The sequence below is a fragment of the Trichosurus vulpecula genome, chromosome 5 (genome assembly GCF_011100635.1).
Source record: "Trichosurus vulpecula isolate mTriVul1 chromosome 5, mTriVul1.pri, whole genome shotgun sequence".
Lineage (NCBI taxonomy): Eukaryota > Metazoa > Chordata > Mammalia > Diprotodontia > Phalangeridae > Trichosurus > Trichosurus vulpecula.
The window spans coordinates 215,400,744-215,425,018 of NC_050577.1; the positions used below are offsets into that span (position 1 = coordinate 215,400,744).

General features: G+C 39.7%; 1 protein-coding gene across 8 annotated transcripts in view; it reads left to right on the forward strand.

Annotated features, from left to right (window-relative positions):
- Positions 1-24,275, forward strand: part of LOC118850410 (ankyrin repeat and sterile alpha motif domain-containing protein 1B-like) — a 121,803-nt gene that overhangs the window by 35,691 nt on the left and 61,837 nt on the right. For all 8 annotated transcript variants that reach the window (XM_036759780.1, XM_036759781.1, XM_036759782.1 and 5 more), the window contains 2 exons: positions 493-621; positions 3,640-3,711. In XM_036759780.1, the coding sequence (XP_036615675.1) occupies positions 493-621; positions 3,640-3,711 (201 nt within the window). The remainder of the gene's footprint in view (positions 1-492; positions 622-3,639; positions 3,712-24,275) is intronic.

The following is a 24,275-nucleotide window of genomic DNA, read 5'->3' on the forward strand; positions in this document are numbered from 1 at the left end:
GGCAGCCAGTATCAAACAAAGGGGCTTGACGATTATGGAGCATAAGCATCCTGGATGTAAACACATTGTGAAATAAATTTTATGATATATTCAACTAGAAAACGCTTTTCAACACTAAATTTCTTTTTTTTTCTGTTGGTAGACTTAGTTTATCATCTCTGTATGTCTTCATTTTCTGTTTAAATGTTTTAGTTTCTTAATTACTTAACTGATCAGATTTTGAAATTTTATTTCAAAGCTTTCCGTTTTATATTCTAAAGCTAGAGTAAATCACATGCCACTTGCACCTCAAAGTTAATGAAACATTGGGAATGTGGAATGGTAGTAATAGATATGCAGTAAATTTGCAACATAGAATTTGTATGCCTACACACCACCACAGTATGCATGTATGTAGTGCATGGATAGAAAGAGCTGAAGCTATAGACAGTGAAGAAGCATCATGACATTGCCTACTGCTTATATTACCTTGAGAATAAATGTGATTTTCAGACAGGAGACTGGGGAGAGCCCTCCATTACCTTGAGACCGCCTAATGAAGCCACGGCATCAACCCCTGTCCAGTACTGGCAGCACCACCCAGAGAAACTCATCTTCCAGTCATGTGATTATAAAGCTTTTGTAAGTCACACTACATTCCATATTTAAGTAATCGATAAGTAATCAATACTGCGTATCCCCTGGAGAACAATTTGGGTTGAGTTTTATTTATTTATTTATTTATTTAATCTAAATCCCAACAATGCCGATCTTCAAAATCTCCTCTTCCTTCTCTTTTTCTCTCCTTCCACATTTCTTTTTTTTTTTAATTTATTTTTTTATTTCAGTTCCACAAGTTTTTGAGTTCCAAATTTTCTCTCTCTCCGTCTCCTCCCCCACAAGATGGCATGCAATCCGATATAGGTTCTACATATACCTTTGCATTAAACTTATTTACATAATAGTAAAGTTGGAAAGAAGAAACAAAACCAAAAAAGAAAGGGGAAAAAAGAGCAAATGGTTTGCCTCAATCTGCACTCAGACTCTGTAATTCTTTCTCTGGGTGTCCCTCCACATTTCCTCCCTTCTTCCATCCCTCCCTTTTCTATATTTTATTATTCCATCCTTTTCTTTCTCTCCCCCCATGCCTTTCTCCACATTCTCCTCTCCTTCCTTTCTTTCTCCCTCCCTTCCTAAAAGTCTTTTACAGAAAATAATTGCCTTGCTAAGACTGAATAGTTAAAGTATTTAATCACCAAAGTCCATGGTATTCCTTTGCCTCCTCACTCTGAGTTCTTAAAATAAAGTGCCACCTTCTGAGGATTAGGCAAGATGGAGAAAAGAAGGAGATGCAGTTAGGTCCCAATTAGTGAAACTAATGAATCCCATGGAGTGACTGCATTTCTTCAAATTTGACTTATTCAAAGTTGTTATTATGTAAGGTACAGTCATTGGTTCCAGCCTAATGGAGATATGGAGTTCTGATTATGCAACCACTTTAGGGGGGATTCACTATTGGCACTCATCAGAACCTGACTAGGTCATATCCACCCAAATCCATCAGTTACATTGAAATTTGGGGGCTATCAGTCTCAGCATATGCCTTCCTCATTACAACATTCTGATTACTGTTATTATTAATTATTATTTTGTGGGGGTAGGGGAATTGGTTATATTCAGCAGGAGATTATGAGTCACATATACAGGTAAATGTTGAAAAGTGATGGCAGGCACTGAGGCATCTGGTGGTTTCCATGACTACAATACAAGTTGTAGCTGAGCTGTCTCTAGTTTGCCTCCCTGGCTCAATTAGGGAAAACTTTCCACTTAACCTAAAGGATAAAGGTTCGCCTTAGCCAGCTCTCCCTTAATTCCATTTGGATTCACATAATCCTGACGGTGATTTGGGCATCTCTAAGACCTTTCCTCCCTTATGAGGCATGATCCCAGCACAAAGCTATCTTGAAACTCCAGGATAATTCCAATGGCACATTTCATAGAGATGCATTCACTGGCACGGTCCAATGCCACCATGAGTGGCCTTATTGGCCAAATCTGGGTTCAAATCCCTCTTCAGATGTTCACTACTTATGTGACCTGGAGCTTGTTTATTCATCTATAAAATAAGGAGATTGGCCTAGATGGCTTCTGAGATACCTTCCAGCTCCATATCTATGTTCCTACGTGTTGGTTTGGCCAAATGGGTTTGCAGTTAAGATGAATTTGCTGTACTCTATTCAAGACATTGTTTTTGTATGGAATGCAGGCCAGTAGATAGAGTGCTGAAATTGGACCTGAGTTCAAATCCAGTCTCTGATGGATGACCTCAGGTATGTCACTTCACCAACCTGTGCCTCAGTTTCCACTTACAGAAAATGTACAAGTTAGACCAGATGAGCTCTGAGTCCCCTTCCAGCTCTAAATCTGTGACCCAGGAGCCCCATGGCTTCATTCCATAAGGAACAAAGCTCTAGAGAAGGAAAGGACCTCGGAGGCTACTAGTCCAGCACCCTCATTTTACAAATAAAGAAACTGAGGCCTAGAAATGTGAAGTGATTTGGACAAACTGACACACAGGTAATAAGAACTGGAAGGAGGCTTTGAACCCAGGCCCACTGATTCCAGTCAGGATTCTTTCCGGGCACAATCCTTTAAAAGTAATTGATCATTCCTGGTCTTTCCCCTTCCTGCCCCATTCGTTGTGTACAGTGATAAAGTTTCCAAAAGAGGAATTAGACTTAACTGCCTCAGTTTAGTTTTCTCTACCCTGAAGCCCCAGGGAACCCAGTTTCCCTTTTCACCCCCATTCAGGTGGGTGAGCCACAGTGCATGCAGCTGTGAATGAAAAGAGCCCCTCTCTCCCCAAAGAATGGTCTCTGCCTAGTATAATTACCTAGGCAACTGAATCACCCGAATGAGCTGTGCATTACTGGTTTCCCAGCTGCCGGGTACATACAGCCCTGCAATTACAGGGAGAACACTGGGATTATTTATTTTTGCAGACATTGCTGCGTCAGAAAAAGAGGGAGGGGGCACACATTTTTAGATGCCCCATTTTGCAGTTCAATGTGATTTTTCTTAGATGATACCAAGTGAATACTGTAGTTTTGGTTTGGGTTTTTTGGAGAACAAGTATCAGGCCAAAGAACCGCTGAGAAAATGTCTGTTTTCTTTTGGAACCCCGAAAGGCTCCACTCTGGTCACCTCTTTCAAGAGGACTTTCCTGAGTGCCACACCCAGCCCTTTGTGTTGATTCTGACACTACCTAAACAAGCTGCAACCTCCCTGGGCCTCCATTTCTTCATTGGCCAACTAGAGTAAGGAGTGTGGATTCAATATTCCTCCCAGTTCTAGACCCATTCCTTTGATTTATAGCTGTCTTGTATTTCTTTCCTTATCTGTGAATAAATTCCAGTCAACTGTAAGCTCCTTGAGGGCAGAAACTGTGTCAATTTCATCTTAATCTCTCCTGCACATAGTAGGTGCTCACTTAATGCTTTTTTCAGTTGGTTGATTGACTGGTCGCCTTTAATACTATTAGACAATCCTCCCCTGCACATAGTAGGCATTTATTTAGTGCTCTTTCAGTTGGTTGATGGATTGGTTGCCTTTAATGCTATTAGACAATTCTAGACAATGGAATTTTTTGCTTTCTTTCAGTATTTAGGTTCTATGCTGATTAAAGAACTTCGAGGGACAGAATCGACACAAGATGCATGTGCCAAAATGAGGGTAAGTCATTCCCTCATTTCTGTGTCAAAGCCGAAATAGTAAACGCTCACGGAGAAAGTTAAAACTTCCCAAACTGGAGTTGCCTTTGTTTATCAAGGTGCTAAAGTTGCACCGGGCATGTGGGCCCACCCACGCCTCCTGAGGCCCTTTCTCACGTTGGTCCAAGAGCTCCTTTGCATTTCTTCCTAGACTCAAAACTTCTGAAGGAGAAAGTCTACCCATTCATAGTGCAATGGGAGTAGCCCTGGGTTCGGAGTCAAAGGACCTGGGTTCAAATCCCAAATCTGCCACTTACTGTCTTTGTGACCTTAGGCAAATCTTTCCCTCCCCGCCTCCCCTTCCCCCAACCCCGCCAAGCCTCAGTTTGCTTATCTGTAAAATGAGTCAGTTGGCCTAGATGGCCCCTGTGGTTCCTTCCAACTCTAGGTCTATGATCATAGATTATGTTACAAGGGTACAGGTGAATATGCACTTGTTCTGAAGCCAGAGGAGGAGGGTTCAAATCTCACCTCTAATGCGTGCTCCCTCTGTGACCTTGGGTAAGTCATTTAACCTCCATGAGACTCAGTCTTCTCATCTGCAAAATGAGGGGCTTCTGAGGTCCCCTCCAGCTCTGGACTATGAGACCATAAACACACTCATTTGGAGAAGCCTTGATTTTTTTTCACAAGCTCCTAATGGTTGGAATCAATTTTGAATGAATTATGTGTATATAAACAAGCTTCACGAATCTGATTTAGATCTGGAAGGGACCACAAAGGCCATCTAAACCAATCCCCTTATTTTATACATAAGGAAAGTGAGGCCCAAAAGGGGGAAGGGATTTGCCCAAAGTCACAGAGAGGTAATAAGTGGCAGATTGAGTATGTGAACCCAGGTCCTTCCACTAACATGTGATGTGACTGATTTACTATTGCATTTCATTCTATGGAAGAAAGATCTAGGGAACCTAAATCAGAGAGGTGCCCTGTCGTGGGCCCAGTTGTATTCCGGCTTTCTTAACAGAAGAGCTTTTCCACCGGGAGAATTATAGGCCAAAATGCCCATAAATATCTCTTTTACCAGGTTCTGTGATTTTGATGGAAAGAGCCCTGGACCCCAAAGCATCTCGCTAGCTATGATCTAATCTTAGCTCAGCCACTCTCTAGCTGAGTGACTTGGAGCAAGTCACTGGGCTTCACTTTCCTTTTCTCTCTAAAATTTGGAACTTAGAGTTGATGATGCCTAAGGTCTCTTCCAGCCCTAATTTTTTATTTACTTATCCTTTTTATGTCTTATTTTCCCCAAAGTCAAATATAAGTTCCTTAAAGGTAGGGACAGGTTCCTATTTGTCTCTATAACCATGTGGCAGAGGCTTAAGAAATGCTTCTTAGGTTCAACTGAATTGAATTCTGTGATTCTAAGTACATGGCTAGGCAAAGCAGACAGACAGCCAGCCTGGGAGTCAGGAATAGCTGGGTTCAAGTCCCACCTTTGACACAAACTATCCGCATAACCCTGGGTAAGTCAGAACTTCTCAATGCTCCCAAGCAACACTCAAAGGAGAGATAAATCAATGGTGGCAAACAGATATTAAAAAATGGTTCATTAATACTTACAGAAAGATCCCTACAGTCTGCATTTTGACTTAGTTTTAAAATGTAATATTATCCATGTTTTACTGTATTTTTATTTATTCTGTTAAATATTTTCCTCTCTGTGTGACCTTGGGTGAGTCACTTAATAATATCATCAGGGCAATCGCTGGCACAGTGGTTAGAGTGCTAGGCCTGGAGTCAGGAAGTCTAATCTACCTAAGTTCAAATCCAGCCTCAGAAGCTTAGTAGCTGTGTGACCCTGGCTAAGTCACTTAACCCTGTTTGCCTCAGTTTCCTCATCTGGAAAATGAGCTGGAGAAGAAAATGGCAAACCTCTCCAGTATCTTTGCCAAGAAAACCCCAAATGGAGTCACAAAGAGTCAAATACTGACTGAAAATGACTAAACAAAAATTACATTTTAATCTGGTTCAACAGCATTCAACATTCAAGAGCGTTTTTGACCATTGTCACGGATGGAATGCTAGACTTAGAATCTTTTTATGACCTGGATTTGAATCCTGCCTCAGCCACTTACTTGCTGGGTGACTCTGGGCCAAAGTTTTCTCATCTTTAAACTGAAAAAGTTGGACTTGATGGATCCATTCCAGCTCTAAATAGACAGTGAGCACTTACTATAAATGTTCTATGTGCCAGGCACTGTGCTTAAGCACTAAGGATACAAATATAAGCAATAAGACAAACCTTGCCTTCAAGGAGCTTATATTCTAATGGGGAAAAACAAGTCATAAAACAGAGGTTAAAAGGGGGGAGGGGAAGGGAAGGAACCTGCATAGAAGCATTTAGAAGACGTCTGGAGCGTCAGAAGCAGGGCTGCCCTTGGCACTTACTGAAAATTGAAAGTTCTCAGAAACTCACCAGTCAGGGCAGGACTGAAAGAGAGGATGTGTCTTCCAGGGCAAGATGTCCAGAGAGTCAGGAGCTCCTAATCTATGAGCCTATGAACAAATGAGGAAATGTCTATAGCTGACTTTAAATCACCGTCTAAATGTTAACTATTCTCATTATCATTGGAAGGGCAACTTCTGATCTGCATTGCTTAAGGGAGCTTTTTCACCAAGAGTCCCCAATGAAATCATAGATCCCAACCAAAAAACACAGAGGTATAGCAATATATAGAGAGACAGATAGATATAGATATAGATGGCAAAACTAAATGATAATACTCACATGAAAATGAGGAACTGTCCACAATTGGAAAGCATGACCTTAATACTTTAGGTTTTTCAGTCCTGAAGGCTTACTGACAATTTCAGGGATATCTACTTGCTGGTCCAAGAAAACTAAGCATCTCTGTTCAATATTCATAACTAAATTATCTGACTGCAATCAGATTTGGGGGGATCATCATAATCATTCTAAAGAATTCACCATGTACATGGTATTTAAAAGACACCAAATCTGTGATTCAGATTTCAATTAATTTCTTAGAGTTGAATGCTTCTGAAATCCCTTTCTGATAGCAGGAGCAAAGAGGTTTTAATGGTCTCTGTGGAGTACAGTGTGGTTAAATACTATTCTGGTGCTGAAATTGAGAGCTCAGGAACTGCAGCCTATTTAGAAACCATTCTTCTGCTCCAGCATGAATTTTCTGGTGTGCAGCCCTCACTTTTGTTATGAGTTGTTTGCATGAAAATAGGGGATATATTTATTGCTTCTTTGATTATAGGCAACTCTTAATTCCACACCTGATTAAACAGGCCTTTCTCATTCATTTATTTTCAGGCTCATCAGATGCAAAAGCTATGATGTCAATCAATTTGAGAAAGGTTTATTAAGTGCCTGCTATAAGCACTGGGGATAGAAAGACACACATGCACCAGAATGAAACAGCCCCTGCCCACAACGGGCTTACATTCTACAAGAGTAAAATGCCATGTACATTTATGAGCTGGACTTGTGCTTTCATTTGTATAGAGAACTCTTGGTGAGGAAATTTCCTCTACTGTTGCTAATTGGCACATGGTGGCAATTTCTAGACTTAACAGGGCTGTCTGGAGAACTTGGAGGTTAAGTGAGTTGCCCAGGGCCATACAACCAGTAAACATGAGTGAGGAGACTTCATCCTGGGTTTTCTTGACTTTGAGTCTAACTCTCTAACCACTATTCCACACCACCTCTAGATCAGGGCTGGGGAACCTGCCGTGTGGCCTTAAGGTGCAGGTTCCTCAGTCCTGATCTAGATAGCTAAGCAAGCAAGCAACAAGCATTTGTTAAGCACCTACTATGTGCCAGGCAGTGTGGATTTAAAAACAAAGCATGAAACAATCCTTCCTCTTAATGAGATTATATATATAGGATGAGTAAATGTCAAATATGTATAAAGTAAATACAAATTTACAGATGAAGAAACTGAGGGAAACAGGCTTAAGTGACTTGCCCAGAGGCAGCTAAGTGGCACAGTGGATAGAGCTATGGGCCTGGAGTCAGGAAAACTCATCTTCCTGAGTTCAAATCCAGCCTCAGACGCTTACTAGCTGTGTGAACCTGGGCAAAGTCACTTAACCTTCTTTGCCTCAGTCTCCTCACCTGTCAAATGAGCTGGAAAGGAAACAGCAAACCACTCCAGTATCTTTGCAGAGAAAAACCCAAATGCGGTCACAAAGAGTTGGATAATACTGAAAAAAAACAAATTGAAATTTATAGGGGTGGCAAAAGGCATGTAGTAATAGTAGTTATGTGGCATAGCAATAGACTTGGAGTTAGGAAGAACTGAGTTCAAATCCTGCCTTGGATACTTGCACACTGTGACCCCAGGCAATGGTTAACCTCTTTGAACCTCAGTTTCCTCTTCTGTAAAATAGGGATACTAAAAACACCCACCAAGCAGGATTGTTGTGCAGATCGAATGAGGTGACATCTATAAAGCACTTTGCAAACCTTGGCATGCTAGACAAATGCTAGACGTTGTCATTATTACATAAGCAAAGGTACATGGTAGGAAGGTGGAGGAGGCGTTCTTGCAATAGGGAACAGCCCACTTGGGCTGAAGTGTCACAAATTATACACGAAGGAGAATAATGTGAGAAAGAGATGCAAAGGTAGGGATAGGGATAAGGACCAGATCTGTGGTCTGATTGGTCTAAGGAACTCCCAGATGAGAAAACTCCCTTCAGCAATGCAGCTCAGTACCCCTCTCTGAGGTTTATCGTCTTGGAGAGCTGCCTGGGGGCATCAAGAGCTTCAGTGACATGCCCAGAGTCCCAGAGTCAGCTTGACCTTGGGGCTTTTCTGGGTCTCCGTCCAGTTCAACATCCACCACACCATGATGTTCTCCAACTTAGGCTGGTGCTCACCAGGAGTCTGGAAACAGACCTGAAGATTTTAATGGACTGAGAACTCAGAAGAAGCAGCTGATCTGATTTAAGGTTGTACTAAGAAACGGGTCACAACAGTCCTGCTCTCCACTGCTCTATTTAGACCACACCTGGATTACTGGGTCCAGATCTGGGCACCACCTACTATAGAGGATGTTGCCAAGTTAGAAGCACCCAGAGGAGGATACCCACAGTAGGGAAGGACCTTGAGACCATGTCATATGGTAGCACCTGAAGAAACTAAGGATGCATAGTCTTAAGAAGAGAAGACTCAGGGAGAAATCATAGCTGTTTTCAAGTGTTTGGAAGAGGAATTTGACTTAGTCTGCTGGGCCTCACAGGACAGAACTAGAGATAAATAATAGGTCAAAATGGAAAATATGCAAATTTACATCAGAAAAGGAAAACCGTTCTAGCAATTAAATCAGTCCTAAAATGGCTTGGGTGGCCTGGGGAATTAGGCTCCCTCTCCTAGGAGGTCTTCAAGAAAACATCAAACGTCTGCTTCCTTGACTTTTGAAAAATACTGGAATATTTGAAATAGCCCAGAAAACCCTCCTCTATAGAGCAGAGATTCCCAATTTCACATGTAGTCCTCTTTTTGCTGTTGTTCTTCTAAGACACACAGAATTTCAGAATTATTCAAACCAATTCACATTTCAATTTTGAAATTGTTTCTTAGAAAGGAGAACAAGAAAAGAGGTCTACATGTGAAACTGGGAATCTCTAGAGAGGAGGGTTTTCTGGTCTATTTCAAATCTAACATAGTAGTTCCAAAGCTCCCCTACTTGTCTGTGTCCCTTCTGAATAAAAAATGTGATTTCAAAGATGAATCACAGTAATAATCCACAAGAACCCTTATGATGACAAGCATTTATGGGATCATCTACCTCAAGCTGAAAGGGGTGGAGATTTGTCTGGGCACTGAAAGGTTAAGGTAATCGCCTGGGTTTTCTGTCTTAGACATGTAAGTATTAATTTCAGGTATCTATCAAAAAGAGTGGGAAATTAACATTAGCTAAAATAAACAACTTGCAAGTTCAGAAAAATCCAGCGATTTGCTGAAATCCTATGGAGTTTGACTTAAATCTGCTTTGGGTGAGATTTCTCTGATATCCTGAAGTATTACAAAGGCTTGCATTTCCAAGTATTTCAAAAAATGAGCTGCTTCTTGTAGGAAGAATCAGGAAATAACTTTTCCTTCTACCCAGAATGTTTAGTAAAACTGACGATGATGATGGAGTCATTTCCAACTTTATATAAAGTGCTTGCTCATCATCTGTCAATTACTCTCTCAACATTTAAGGTATCAAGATAATTTCACATTAATTTCCTGACATTTTCATTAGGCATGCACATATCTGAACGTACAAACAATAACGTGTTTATTAAGCACAGGCAACCGTGTATATACGCATGAATGCATGTGTATATACATGCATATATTATTTCACTAACATAGTAAATTCCCTCTCCTAATGAAGATGGACAGCCAACTCATTAGAGAGTTGCAGGGGTGGGAGGAAGGGGCAAAAATGAGAGATAAAGTATCTCCCTCAGGGTCACAGAGCCAGTAGGTCAGACAGAGATGGGACTTGGACCCAGATCTTTCCGACTCTGAGGTTAGCCCTCAATCTACACCATGTTGCCTCCAACTGTGTGCGTAGGCATAGAGGAATTTGATTATTTTTGAATTTAATATCTATTTAGGTTTTTCTTTCAGTTAAAAAATTCCCTTAAAAACCAAAGTTTTTATGGATAGCATAGAATAATTTGAATTCATTTATAGTAAATTAGATATGTTAAGAAATTTTTCCCACCTAAGACAAATACTTAAAATTTTGGTCCAACTATTCACAAAGAATTTCAAAATTATACAAAATACTTCTGATTCAAATTTTTTGGGAGCTAAGATCTTAGGATAATCAAAGTTCACATTTCTATAATAAAGTTCACAAAGATTTTGATTCAAAATAACCCAGGGATGGAAGTATGCCAAGTATTATTATCCCCATTTATGAAAGGTCATACCCCTTACTTTTGATCCCAATCAATTTATTAAGCCCTCACCTACTTTGTGCCTAACTCTGTGCTAGGCACTGGAGGGTCCACACTTATAGATGAGAAAACTGAGGCAAACAGGGTAAAGTGACTTTTCCAGGATCACACATCTAGTAAGTGTCTGAGGCTGGATCTGAACTCAGGAAGATGAGTCTTCCTGACTCTAGGCCCAACACTCTAACCACTATACCACCCAGCTGTCCCTCTTAGGAATTTAAGGTTAGAGATGGAGTCAGGAAATCTGAGTTAAAATGCTGCTTACTACCTCTGTGACCCTGGGTAAATCACTTAACTTTTTTGCACCTCAGTTTTCTCATCTGTAAAATAAGGAAGTCAGACTTCATGGTCCCTGAGATCCACTCCCGCTCTAGGATCTTATAAACTCTTTTCATTAAAAGAACTCCTGTGGATTATTACAGTGATTCATTTTTATTCAGAAGGGGACACAAACAAGCACCAAAGTGATGGAATTACCAGGTTAAATTTGAAATGTTCCCTCCAAACCCCCAAGCTCTACATAGTGAGGACACACAGTTTCATAGACACTCCTCTTTTTCTATTCTCTTCTCTATAGGGAAATGCTCGTTTGTTGATATTTGTCAAGTTTAGAATAATAAATGAAAAGAAAAGTTACATTCTCAAAAAATAACCACTCATGTGACATTCTTTGTATTATCTTTAAAAGGTTTTCAGAAAGCTTACCAAATTTTTCACCACCAATCTTTAAGCTCTTTCTCTTTGCCTCCTGTATTTTTTACAATGGATGACAAATTAGGAACATTTCAAAATCCTTGTTTTTAACACCTGCTGAATGTCTAAGGAGAATCTGACCCATTCTTATTTACAGTTGTATACACACTCATGTGCCCTCCAGTTAGAGATGAAAGCAATTGAAAAAGGAAGTTGAGGTTTTCCCTAACTCCCACCAAGGACAAGATTCAGGCCCCAGGTTTAGCTTGCCTCCAGCTCGTACAGTCAGGTAGGAATGCAGAGCTCCCCATGGCCCACTGCACCCAAGATTTCTCCTCTACCTGCAGGTAAACATTTAATATTGATGTTTCTCTCTGTCTCCTCCTGTGTTCATTACTACACAAATCCCTCTAGGTAGATCTGGGTCTGTACGTGAGTCCACCGACAAACAGACCCCATTTCCAGATACCTCATACTTTCCCTTGCTCATAAACACAGTATTCGTGAATATTGGCCTGGAACTCTTCCCAGAAGTGGAATAGATATATCCTCTACTCTGCTCCCTCCCATACACATTGTTTTCCTTCCACTTTTCTTCTTTTCTTATTAATTTCTGTTTTTATTGTTTGGTTACCTGCGGTTCTACCATTTAATCTAGACTTCCTTTGCCCTGAAAAGCATGGCTTGCTTCCTTGATCTTTAATGTCCCTCCTCTCCGAAGATCCATTTCCAAACTTAGCACTCACATCTTTCCATCCATCACTTGCCTAGATGTTTTCCCTGTCTCTACACAGAGAGCTGCCCAGAGTCATTTTTGGACCATCATTCACTTTGGCAGGGAAGCAGGCAGTTAATTAATGTCCTCCCTCCTCCTACTTCTCCTTGTCTTTCTCTTCCTCCCACTCAGAGCCTCTGACATTTTCCCCTCCCTTTTAAAGGCTTTCGAAAAGACCCCCTTCTTCCCAACTGCAAGCCCTCTCACCCAAGAAGGGAAAGATCCCGCTAAGGTCTCCTAGGTCAGTGCAAGTGGACCAGTGAGGTTGTACTAGCCAGTGTTATCAAGAAGCCCAGTGTGATGCTGTCTCTGCCTGTCCTCTTCCTGGTTGCATGTACTTATTATCTCAGATGCATTGATGGATTAGGGGTTATTAGGGGGCTTGAAAAAGCCATATATCTCCAATGTGCCCATTAAATTACAGAACCCCACTTAGGTTGAGCCATAGTGATACCAAGATGGATCTTCAAGTAATTTCAATCTGTATTTCATAAGGGGAATACTAACTCTACCTCTAACCCCAACACTAAGTGGGGGAAAGCTTAGGGTGATGGTAGCTGACTTCAAGCATTTGAGGATCTATCACGTAGAAGAGAGAGTAGATTTTTTTCTCATATCTAGAGAGTGCCAGGGGAACATGACAGGTCAATTCATAAACAGCTGTACAGGTATAAAAATTTCAAAACAATATATTTCTGTCCCTCTTTCAGGAAGAGACATCTACTGAAATTATTAAAAAGAAAGAAATCACCAACAAAGATTTTAATAAAGAGGAAATTATCAATATGGAGAGAGAACTAAATGGAAGAAGTAGGAGAAATTGTATTTTTAATGCAAACAAAACTCAAGAAATTGAGCATACATTTAAGCATAAAGAAGGCTGTAATAAATGCTTATTGATTGATTGGTATAGGCTAATAAATTTAAGGATTTGAGTAAATTAAAAGACTCTTTACAAAAATATAAATTACTTAAAATCGACATGTTGTAAGCACTAAGGATACAAAGAAAGGAAAAATTTGGTCCTTGCCTTCAAGGTGTTTATATTTCTGAGTGGAGACCACATGCAAATAACTATGTACATATAAGATAGATAGATATAGTCATAATCCCAATTAAAATTTGTTAACCATCTGATTGCCCCCAGTACACACACACACACACACACACACACACACACACACGGCCCAGATAGGTTCACATAGGAACCTCTCTAAAATTTCAAAGAATAATTTTGTTTTGCTACACAGACTATTTCTAAATAGTAGAGATATTGAATTATTTTTATGAAGCAAATATTACCTTGAATCTAAAATCTGATAGGGATAGCCACTAAAAAAGAAAATTATAGGATAATCTAATTAATGACTATATATAGAAATACTAAGCAAAATAAAGTACCACATTTTTAAAAATCATTCATTATGACCAAGTTTTATTTCTATTGTGAATATAAAGATGATTTAAGATTAAGAATATGATCCTATCAATAAGTGCAGAAAGTGTATTCAGTAATACTGCACAGAGAGTAAGAAGCAGAGCTGAAATTTGAACTAAGGTTTCTTGAGTCCAGAGAAAATAATTTTTCCACTGCATCATGCTACCTCCTACATATTATTCATAAAGGCTCAAAAGTTATTTGAAAAATAATCCTCTTTATAACAATAAAATGACTATTCCATTTAATCTCTATGAATGAGTTTACTAAGTACCTTCTATGTGCAAAGTTCTGTGATAGGCATTAGGGATAAAAGGATGAAAATAACCCAGTCTACACTTTCAAAGAGCTCACAATCTAATGGAGGGATAGATGCTTACACAAATATATGTGGTACAGGGCAGGATATTTTAAGGATACAGTAGAGATCAATGCAAGTTGTCAAGGACAGTTTGAAGAGAAAGAAATCACTTTCAACCACAGACATCAAGGACATGACTCCTGAGATGGATATTGAAGAAAGAGAAGGATTCTATTAGGCAGATGTATAATTAAGTCATATTTGGCCTCCATAAAAATAACTGTAAAACTGAATTAATAAAAATAAAAGGGAAACTAAATAAAAGTGAAAATAATGTTTCTGACCTTGGTTACTACAGTTGAAATTATCATAAACCCTAAATTATGTCATAGATGTAATACCAATTAAAATGTCAATAGATTTCCATGTATAACTAACTGGTTAAAATCATAACTAAAGTTAAATAGAAAACAATTTGTAGTAAACAACTGGAAAAAATAGGTACCAATCATTTTTAAAATGACTGAACAAATTGTGGTATATATAAATGCAATGGAATCTTATTGCACCATAAGAAATGATGGACATATCCAATTGACAGTACTATAGAAGAGTTGTATGAACTGATGCAGAGTGAAATGAGGAGAACCATTTACATAATGACCATAGTAATAATGGGGGGGGAAGACAACCTTGAAACAGCTCACAACTCTCACTAAAACAACAAACATTCATGACTTCAAAAGACTGAGGATGAAGCATACTCCCAACCTCTTGACAGAGAGGTGATGAACAATAGATTCACAACAAGACATATTCTCAGACATGGTCATTGTGTTGATTTGTTTTTGCTGGCCTATACATATTTGTTACCAGAGGGGGCTCCTTCAAGGAGTTAATGGAGGAGGGAAGTGGATTAGTCATTAGTAATAAACATGAAAAAAGCATCAATATTTTTTCCATACAAAGAAAAAAAGAACAGAAGGAGATACTATTGAAACCAAAACTTAATATGTATTACTTTTTCAAAACTATGTAACAGTTCACAGTTTCTTATACAAGCCTCTTTGGGTGAAAAAAAGACAAAAGAAAAATTAGCAGGCAAGAATATTAAGAATTTATTTGGAATTGAGTAAGATGAAGAAGGAAGGCTTGCTCTCCCAGACTTCAGAATACATCACAAAGCAGTTCCTGTCAAAACAATCTGGTATTGAACAAATAAAAATAAAATGCAGAATTAGATCCATGGAACAAAGTGATCTTACAAATAAAGGGAGCAAATACAAAATTGTGAAGAAGTTCACTGTTAAATAAATGTTATTGGGGAAATAAGTACATGTTACTAGGATAGCCTCAACTCCAGCCAGGAAATAGAATAAATTTTGGCTGTATAATAAGATTTAAACATAAAAGTTTGAAAACAAGCTCAAGTTTTCAATTGTAGAGAGATGAATTTTTTTCTACTAAACAAAAGAAATTATGGTGAGTTTTTGGGGGGACGGGGGAGGGCTAGAAAATAGAGTAAGCTGAAAGGCAAATAAATGTGTTATTTTTCCTCAGATGACTGCAGAGTCTAGAAAATCTTTTGGTTTTATGCCTAACAAATAGCTATTGGCTATCATTTTACATAAAGATATGTAATATATAGGATTTTAATTTTAGCAAATTATGTGATGAATCAAGGGAGTAGGGGGTAAGCATCCCATTGTGCTATGTTGAGTTGGTACTGTTTAGCTTTATTGGTAATAAATAAATAAATTGAGTTTTTCCCCCTTTCAAAGAGGGATAAATCGCCGTTTTATATTCATTTAATTAATAAAAATATTTGAATCATATGAAAAGGAAAATCATTGGGGATAGAGTAGGTAGATGTAATTACCCTGAAAAGATTTCTGCACCACAAAATATCATGAAAATATCAATCAATAAAGAATTATTAAACACCTACTATGTTCTTGGCATTATGCTAAGTGCTAGGGATACAATGACCAAAGTAAAACAGTCCCCCTGTCTTCAAAGAGATTGCAGGAAAATTAACAAAATGGGAAACCTTTGGCAGCACATATAAGAGACAACAGCTTAAATTCTACAATTAATAAGGAACTACATAGACATTGAAGGACAATACCCAATCTGTATTGAATAAATATTCAAAAAATATAAATAGGCAATTTACAAAAAACCAATTAGAACCAGTCACTTGGAAAATTGTTCAGCCTAAAAACTGAGAAAGTTTAAATTATTACCTTAAGGTAATCATTCATACTAATCTAAGGATTGGACAGGTGATTTTATTGGTCTAGAGAAGTCCCAGGTAAGGAAACTCTCTCTACCAATATAGATCAGGTACCTATTCTGCAATTTATAGCCAAACTGAGAGAAGTGTCTATAGCACCAAACAATTAAGTGACTCACCCAGGCCACACAGCCAGTATGTGTCAGAGGTGGAATTTGAACCCAAGACTTCCTAGTTTCCAAGTCAACCTTCCAGTACCCTCAATTTCTCAGCTTCTTAGCAAAAACAACTCAAAATGACCAAGAACAGTTGCTTAGTCAACTCCTCTTTGGCAGGATTGTGAGGAAAAGTGTGTTCATGTGTTGCTGGTAAATTTACAAATTGCTAGGTGCTTTCTCTTTTTGGAGAGTAGCCTGGCCAAAGCCTGGCTTACAGTCTTCCCTGTACACATCATTCCATCCCCTGCTGTCACACCTAATCATTGATCCCACTAGCCTTTTTTTTCAGTCTGGACTGCAAGCTTAGTATGAGTCAACAATATGATGTGGCAGCCAAAAAGAAGCTCATGTGATCTTAGCAGAATTAAGAGAGATACAGCCTCCAAGAAAGAGGAGGGAATAGTCCCAATGCACTCTGCCCTGGCTGATCACATCTAGAGTACTATGTTCAGTCCTTGGCACCACATTTTAGGAAGGATAGAGAGCACCTAGAAAGCAAATGGGATACTGATGGGACACAAGCCCCTGCCACATAAGGATCAATAGAAGGAACTAGAGATTTGTAGCCTTGAGAAGACTCAAGGGCTGCTGTCTTTAAGTAGCTGAAGGGCTTTGGAAGGATTAGCCTTGTTCCATTTGGCCCCAGATGGCAGATCTAGGAGTGCTGGGTAAAATTTCCAAACAGGCAAATTTAGGCTTGACTGTAATCAGGAATAACTTCTTAGCCATTGAGCCTGTCCAAAAGCAGAATGGGCTTCCTCAAGAGGTGATGAGTCCTTCCTGGGAGCTCTGCATGCCAACTGTTGTGTAGAAAGCAGACTTTTTTCAGGTATGAGTTAGACAAGATGGCCACTGAAATCCCTTGAAATTCTGAAATTCTAGGATTTAGTCATATCCTCCCCTCCACTTAAGCCAGTCTAACTGGGGAAGACAGCAAGTATGTTGTTATTGAATCGTTCCAGTCCTATGCAACTCTTCATGACCTCGTTTGGGATTTCCTTGGCAAAAACATTGGAGTGGTTTGCCATTTCCTTCTCCGGCTCATTTTACAGATGAGGCAACTGAGGCAAATAGGGTTGGTAACTTGCCTGGGGTCACACAGCTAGCAAATGTCTGAGGCCAAATTTGAATTCAAGTCTTCCTGACTCCAGGGCCAGAACTCTATCCACTGTGGCACCTAGCTGCCCATGGCAAGTATGGGAAGATTTAGCTGCAGGGAAGATGCCAAAGCCCAAGAGTCCTTAGGGTACAAAGACAGGTCTGATAGCAGTGCCTAGGAGTCCAAAACGCATGATGCATGGCAGAGTGTAAGGCCCAATGGTTCACCACCTTACTTGAAGAATTATAAGTGTTGTCTCCTACCAACCAATATATATCTCTCCAAAGAACAGCTCACGTTGCTCTGAACACAATAGATTCCTAATAAATGTTTATTAAATAAATGAATGAATGACCCAACAATCCCATCATTGGTAATATACTCTGAGTGTTACCAAAAAGGAAAACAAAGGCATAGCTATTCAAGGATATTTATAGCAGCTCTGTTGGCAATTGCAAAGAACTGAAAACAGCCTTTCTATACAATAGTTGAAGGATGGCTGCAGGAGCTGGGGTTTATTAGTGTAATGGAACATTAGGATGTCAAGTAAATTGATAATTTCAGCAATCACTTATTAAATGCCTGCTATGGGTTGAACAATGCAATGATGGGTTAGTGGATACAGGGATGGCCTCAGATTTGGGAAGACCTGTGTTCAAGTCTCACCTCTGACATCTGCTGGCTGTGTGACCCTGAGTATGTCATTTGCCTTAAGCAATAGAAGAGGTACTTTGTAGAGGGAGTTTCCCCACCAAGATTATCCCATAACTGTGAAATCATAGTTGCAGACCAAAAACAAAAACAGGCAAGGCACTAAGGATACAAAGATGAAAAACATCAGCCTTTCCCCTCTCTGGGTCTGCTGGGTCACATAACAAGTTTACTGGATTTGGAGGTCCTGGGTTAGAGTCAATATTTGAACCCAGGTACTCCGACTTCGGTCCCAGCTCTGCCACTTAGGAACCGTGTGACTTTGGGCAAGTCACTTAACTTCTCTGGACCTCAGTTTCCCCATCTCTAAAATTAGGAGGTTGGACCTGATGGCCTCTAAGGTCCTTTCCAGCTTTAGATCAGTGATGCTGTGACCCTATAATACAAAAGGAGCAGAGGAAAAATTCAAAGTGCTTTAGAAAAATGTGAGGATGAAGAGAGCAGCAGAGTGGAACAGTGGTTAGAGAGCTGACCTTAGAGCCAGGAAAACCTTGATTCATATGCTGCCTCAGTGTCTATCAATGGTGATTGCAGGCAAGTCACTTAACCTCTCTGAGCCTCAATTTCCTCACTGTAAACTGAAGGACTTGGACTTAATGGTCTCCAAGCTATAAATCTATGATACTCTCAACTGGTGAGGGGGTATCAAGCTAGGCAGGATTAGACATTTCGAGAAGGTGACACTCCCAGAAGGGAGCCTGGAAGAAATGGAGTTGAATGAGGAAGTAGTTTCTAGGCATGGAGAATAGCCTGCAAGAAAATGGCAGGGAAGAAGATGAGGGCACAAATGGTCCAGTTCAGGTGATAAGTGAGAGACTGAAAGAAATTTGGGAAAGCTTGCATAGCCATCAAAAGAAAGCACAACCAATATGGCATAAGCATGGATGACAATGATATCAAAGGAAAATCATACACACCAGCACATTTTGTACATTTGCAATGAACAAAACCAAAGAGTACAAAGGGGATATCAATGGAATAGCTAATCAGTCGTTGGGCATTTTCTAAGTTTCAGGATAGTGTTTTTAAGTGTAAAGGGTTGTAAATGCACATTTAATTAGTATCACTGTTCCAAGTTAAGTGTGTACTTTAAACACACACACACACACACACACACACACGGCCCTAATGAGTCAAACTTTACATGGGAATTAACAGCATTTGCCAAGCACTGTGGGTCTTAAGTAAAAAGGCCACATCAGTGCGATTAACCAAGCCAAAGATACACAAAGGAGGAATCATACTGGTCATAAGGAATGTAATCACTGAGTTAAGACTTAAATTCTGTTGGAAATTATTGCTGCGTTGTACAAAAGAAGAGAATGTCACATTCCCTGCCAGTGTGGAGCTAAACCAATTTCCTCCCCATACTGATTATGGAGCACAAATGGCTTCTTTGTCAGAAAACATGTTTTTACAGAGGTTAAATGAAACATCAAAACCTAAATCACCCCTGTTATAAACTCTCTGCTAACATTACTATTTCCCGGTTACAGAAATGCCTAGGGTCCCTAGCTAGAGCAACGAACAAATTATAAATTCCCCATGGTATTTAGTGATTGGAGTATTTTTTGATGTCTTAGGAATAAAGAATCAACTCTATCTAAAAAATGTGTAATTTGTTTAAGTTACTTACAGCATGGTTCTCATAGGATGTTTACAAAGATAGCAAGAAAGATCATGGAAAATTATTTTATTTCATAAGAGTAAGGTGCCCCCTCTGGAATCCTCTAGTAATCTCTCTAGAGAGAGGCAGAAGACCTGTGTTTAAATCCTGGCTCTTCTTTCTACTTCCTGGGTGATCTTAAGCAGTCACTTTTCTTCTCAGTTTTCATACATGTAAGACGAAGAACTGGACTAGATCATTGGTGTCAAACTCAAGTAGAAATGGTGACCTCTAAACTATACATAAGGATCCTTACAGCCACATATTGACTAAGAAAACCTCGTATTCACATGGTTGTTATGGTTGTTCAGTCATTCCACTCATGTATGACTCTTCATTAGCCCATTTGAGGTTCTCTTGGCAGAGATACTGGAATGGTTTGCAATTCCCTTCTCCAGCTCATTTCACAGATGAGGAAACTGAGTCAAACAGGGTTAAATGACTTGCCCAGGGTCACACAGCTAATTAGTGTCTAAGGCCAGATTTGAATTCAGGAAGATGAGTCTTCCTGCCTTCAGACCTAAGCAATCAGGATAAACCCTCCTTTCTTTCATGGCACATGTGCCACCTTCTACATGATCCTCTACCCCCTTTGTTAGTTCTCTCTCTCTCTCTCTCTCTCTCTCTCTCTCTCTCTCTCTCTCTCCCTCCCTCCCTCCTTCCCTCCCTCTTTCACTTTGCATACATTTGCACAGACTGTAGCTATGCATTTGCATATATGTCATGTTCCTCCGAAGGAAAAGAAACTCCTTGAAGGCAGTAACATTTCCTTTTGTCCTTGTATCTGCAGTGCCTTGCACACAGTGGGGGCTTTAATAGGTGTTTATTGAATCACACTGGAACACCAACTGGAAAGGCCATTGCTTTCATTTATGTCTCAGAAAGGAACCATAAACCACTCCACAATAAAAGGAGGGAGAACGTTTCAGCATCACCTCCCCTGAGCATCCTATAAGGGAAAATAGGCCAGAAGGCATGAGCTCTGATCATAAAAAAGTAAATAAGACTGATTACAAAAATCAACACATGGAGTTCTAATTGTCCAAAGACTCAATGAGCCAGTGCCGCAAGGTCGAGCACATTAGTGGGCCCTCACCAGGCAGCAAGGGTGTTTTGGCAGGATTGCACTGGGGAAGCAAACATGTTCACAACAGGTGCCTTCACCCCTTAAAAGCAAAGGGAAGTGGTGATTGCAGAGGTGAGAGGGAAATGGGAAGGAGCAACAGTAATCAGCTCACGCGTGATTGAAATGAATCTGTTGTCACATTCTGATAGCTGTAAAATCCTAAAATGGAACACAGAGTATGGCTGCTGGAGAGATTTTTCTCGATTCTCTGATTGCCATTTTCTCCAGAACCAGGGTTGGTTTGCTCTTGGGCTTACTGTGAACATGCACCTGCTCTCAGGCTCAAGCAGGGTGTCAAAATGGAAATAAAACTGAATGACCTCTCAAGGTCCTACCATGGAATCGAAGTGTAGAGCTGGAAGAAGCCTTAGAAGTCATTGACTCTGAGCCCCTCATTTTACAGATAAGGAAACTTTAGCCCAAAGAAGTTAAATCACTTGCCCAAGATTTGAACCTAGGATCTCTGAATCCACAATCAGAACTTTTTCCACAGTACAATACCAGACAAAGCCTATAGTCAAAGGATTAGGTGACACCAGTAGAATTTAGGCTCCAGTTTTGGTTACTGTTTGATGATCAGATGATAAATTGGGTTTAATACCACACTGTTCCTCATCTTCCATCAATGGCCAATTAAAAGATGTGTACAGTAAGGGCACACAATCATGCTACCAAGGAAGATGTGAATACTTCCAGTCTGAACAGGATGGTGTCTACTTTGGAGACAGCAACCAGAGAAGTTACTACGTTTTGGTTTGTTTAGAATTGGGACTTGACAATAGAGGGAATATACCTGCTTGTCCAGAAAAATCTAGGGGTCTCAGTGGATTTTAAGCTCAATTAATTAACTTTAATATGTGCTAATTATATATATATGTATATATACATACACACATATATACATACACACATATGTATATGTATATGTAGATACACACACACACACATACATGTGTACAATGGCCCCAAAAGCCAATGCAATCTTGACACTACCCTCATGGTGACATCATTTCTAGACATAAGGAGGTGACAGTCCCATTGGACTCCGAACTGGCCAGATGACATCTGCAGTCACTGCTGAGTTCAGTTCTAGGCACCACTGGTCACGAAGTTTGTTCATAAGATGGCCAAGTGTTCAGAAAAGGCCAAGAAGAGTGAAGGATATTCCTCAGGGTCTTAGTCAACAAGCATTTATTGAGTGTCTACTGTGTGCCAGGCACTGGATATAGAAAGACAAAAAAGTCCTTGTTCTCAAAGAACTTATATTCTCTCGGGGAGACAATATGTGTGTATTTATGTAGTCTATGTGTGTGTGTGTCTTATATCCTAAAGACTCAATCCAAGTACCATATTTTATTCAAAGCCTTTCCTGATCCCTCCAACTATTATGGCTTTTTACTCCCTCAGTTATCTTTATATGTATTCTGAATATGTGTGTGTGTGTGTGTGTGTATACTTTAAACTACCGTGTGTGTATGTGTATATGTTGTGTGTGTATACATGTGTATGTATATATGTGTATACATATGTACATATTCTGCCTATGTATGCATATGTTTGTATATACATATATAAGTCTTAGTGAAGACTTTTGTACTAAGTTTAAAAGTTGTGGTACTAAGACTTTGGGAACACCCATATTTATGGAGAATAAATACAAGTAGTTTAGAATATATTTGTACATATGTCATACATATATATACACAGAGAGAATAAATATAAGGTATTTCAGAATGTATGGGTATAAGCCATAGATATATATATATAGATATACACACACACACACACACACACACACAATACAAGCTAATTTAGAATACACATATATAGTATATGTCACGTATATACAGACTAAATGCAAAGTAATTTAGAAGATATGTATATCATATATGCTTATATGCAGAATAAATACAAGATAATTTAGAATAAATATATATGAATGTATGTCACATATAAATGCAGAATACAGGGTGATATACATGTTTGTGTATGTCATACATATATATACACATATATACAGAATAAATAATTTAAAATACACGGAGTAGGGAAGGGAAAATAGGTAGAAGGATCATGCTTTGTGTAGAAAGTGATGTTTGAGCTGTGTTTTGAAGGAGTTGAGAAATTCTCTGAGGCAAAGATCAAGAGGGAGTACACTGTAGGTGCGAAGGGTGGCCGGTGCAAAGGCATGAGATGCTGTGTTTGATAAATGACAAGAATGCCAGTTTGTCCTGACAGTAGGAGGGAAAGGAATGCATGGAGCAGTGGGAAAGCCAGGTGGGGCTGAGCTGTAAAGGGTTTTAAAAGCCCAACAGAGGAGTTTGTTAGTTCCTAGAGGAAGTAGGAAGCTACTTAAGATTGTGGACTAGGGAAGTGAAATAGTCAGATCCTTACCTAAAGAACAGCACTTTGGAAGCTGAGTGAAGGATGTATTGGAGCAAGGGGAAACTTGAGGCAGAGAGAACCATTAGGAGGCTAGGACCATAGTCCATAAGAGGTATTGTTTGTCATTTGTTCTCGAAGAGGGCCATGACATCAGGAAGGGGATGCATAAGTTGCAAGTGAACTGGATTTAAATGAGGGAGGGCTGTGCAAGGTCACCAGCCTCACTCTCTCCTCTGGAGCCATCTGGGTCCAGTGGCCAGGTATAGATCAGGACGACTAGAGATGACCCAGGATGCAGTGGGAGATCTTGGCCTCTTTAAGCCGAGGTCTTTCCCAGGTCTCAGTTCGACTTGAGGCAATACCTATTCAATGATTAAGGCTAAGTAAGAAATAAGGCAAAAAATGGCCTCTTTTTACCTAACCAAATAAATAAATAAATAGGGTCCTGAACAAAGGTGGTAGCCTTGTGAGTGGCGAGAAGGGGCAGATGCCATAGATGCTGTGAAGAAAGAAATGATGACATCTGGCGAGAGAATAGATGACATCTTTGGGGTGAGGAGTCAAAAATAATACCAGAGTTGCAAATCTGGAAGACTAAAAGGATGGGAATGTCCTCGATAGTAAGAGAAGTAAAGAAGTGATTTTGGGAAGGGCAAAGGCAAAAACTGAGTTCTGCTTTGCACATAGTGAGTTTAGGATGCTTATGGAATATTTCATCTGAAATATCCAATAGGCAGTTGGTGATGTGGGACTAGCGCTTAGCAGAGATTTAGGCTGTATATATAGATCTGAGAGTCATCAGCATAGAAATGATAATTAAACCCATGGGAGCTGATGAAATCACAAAGTGAGAGTGTATAGAGGAAGAAAAGAGAAGAGGCCCCAGGACAAGACTGGTTGAAGGACATGGCCATGTTTTGCCTGAACTCAGGAGGGATGGGATAA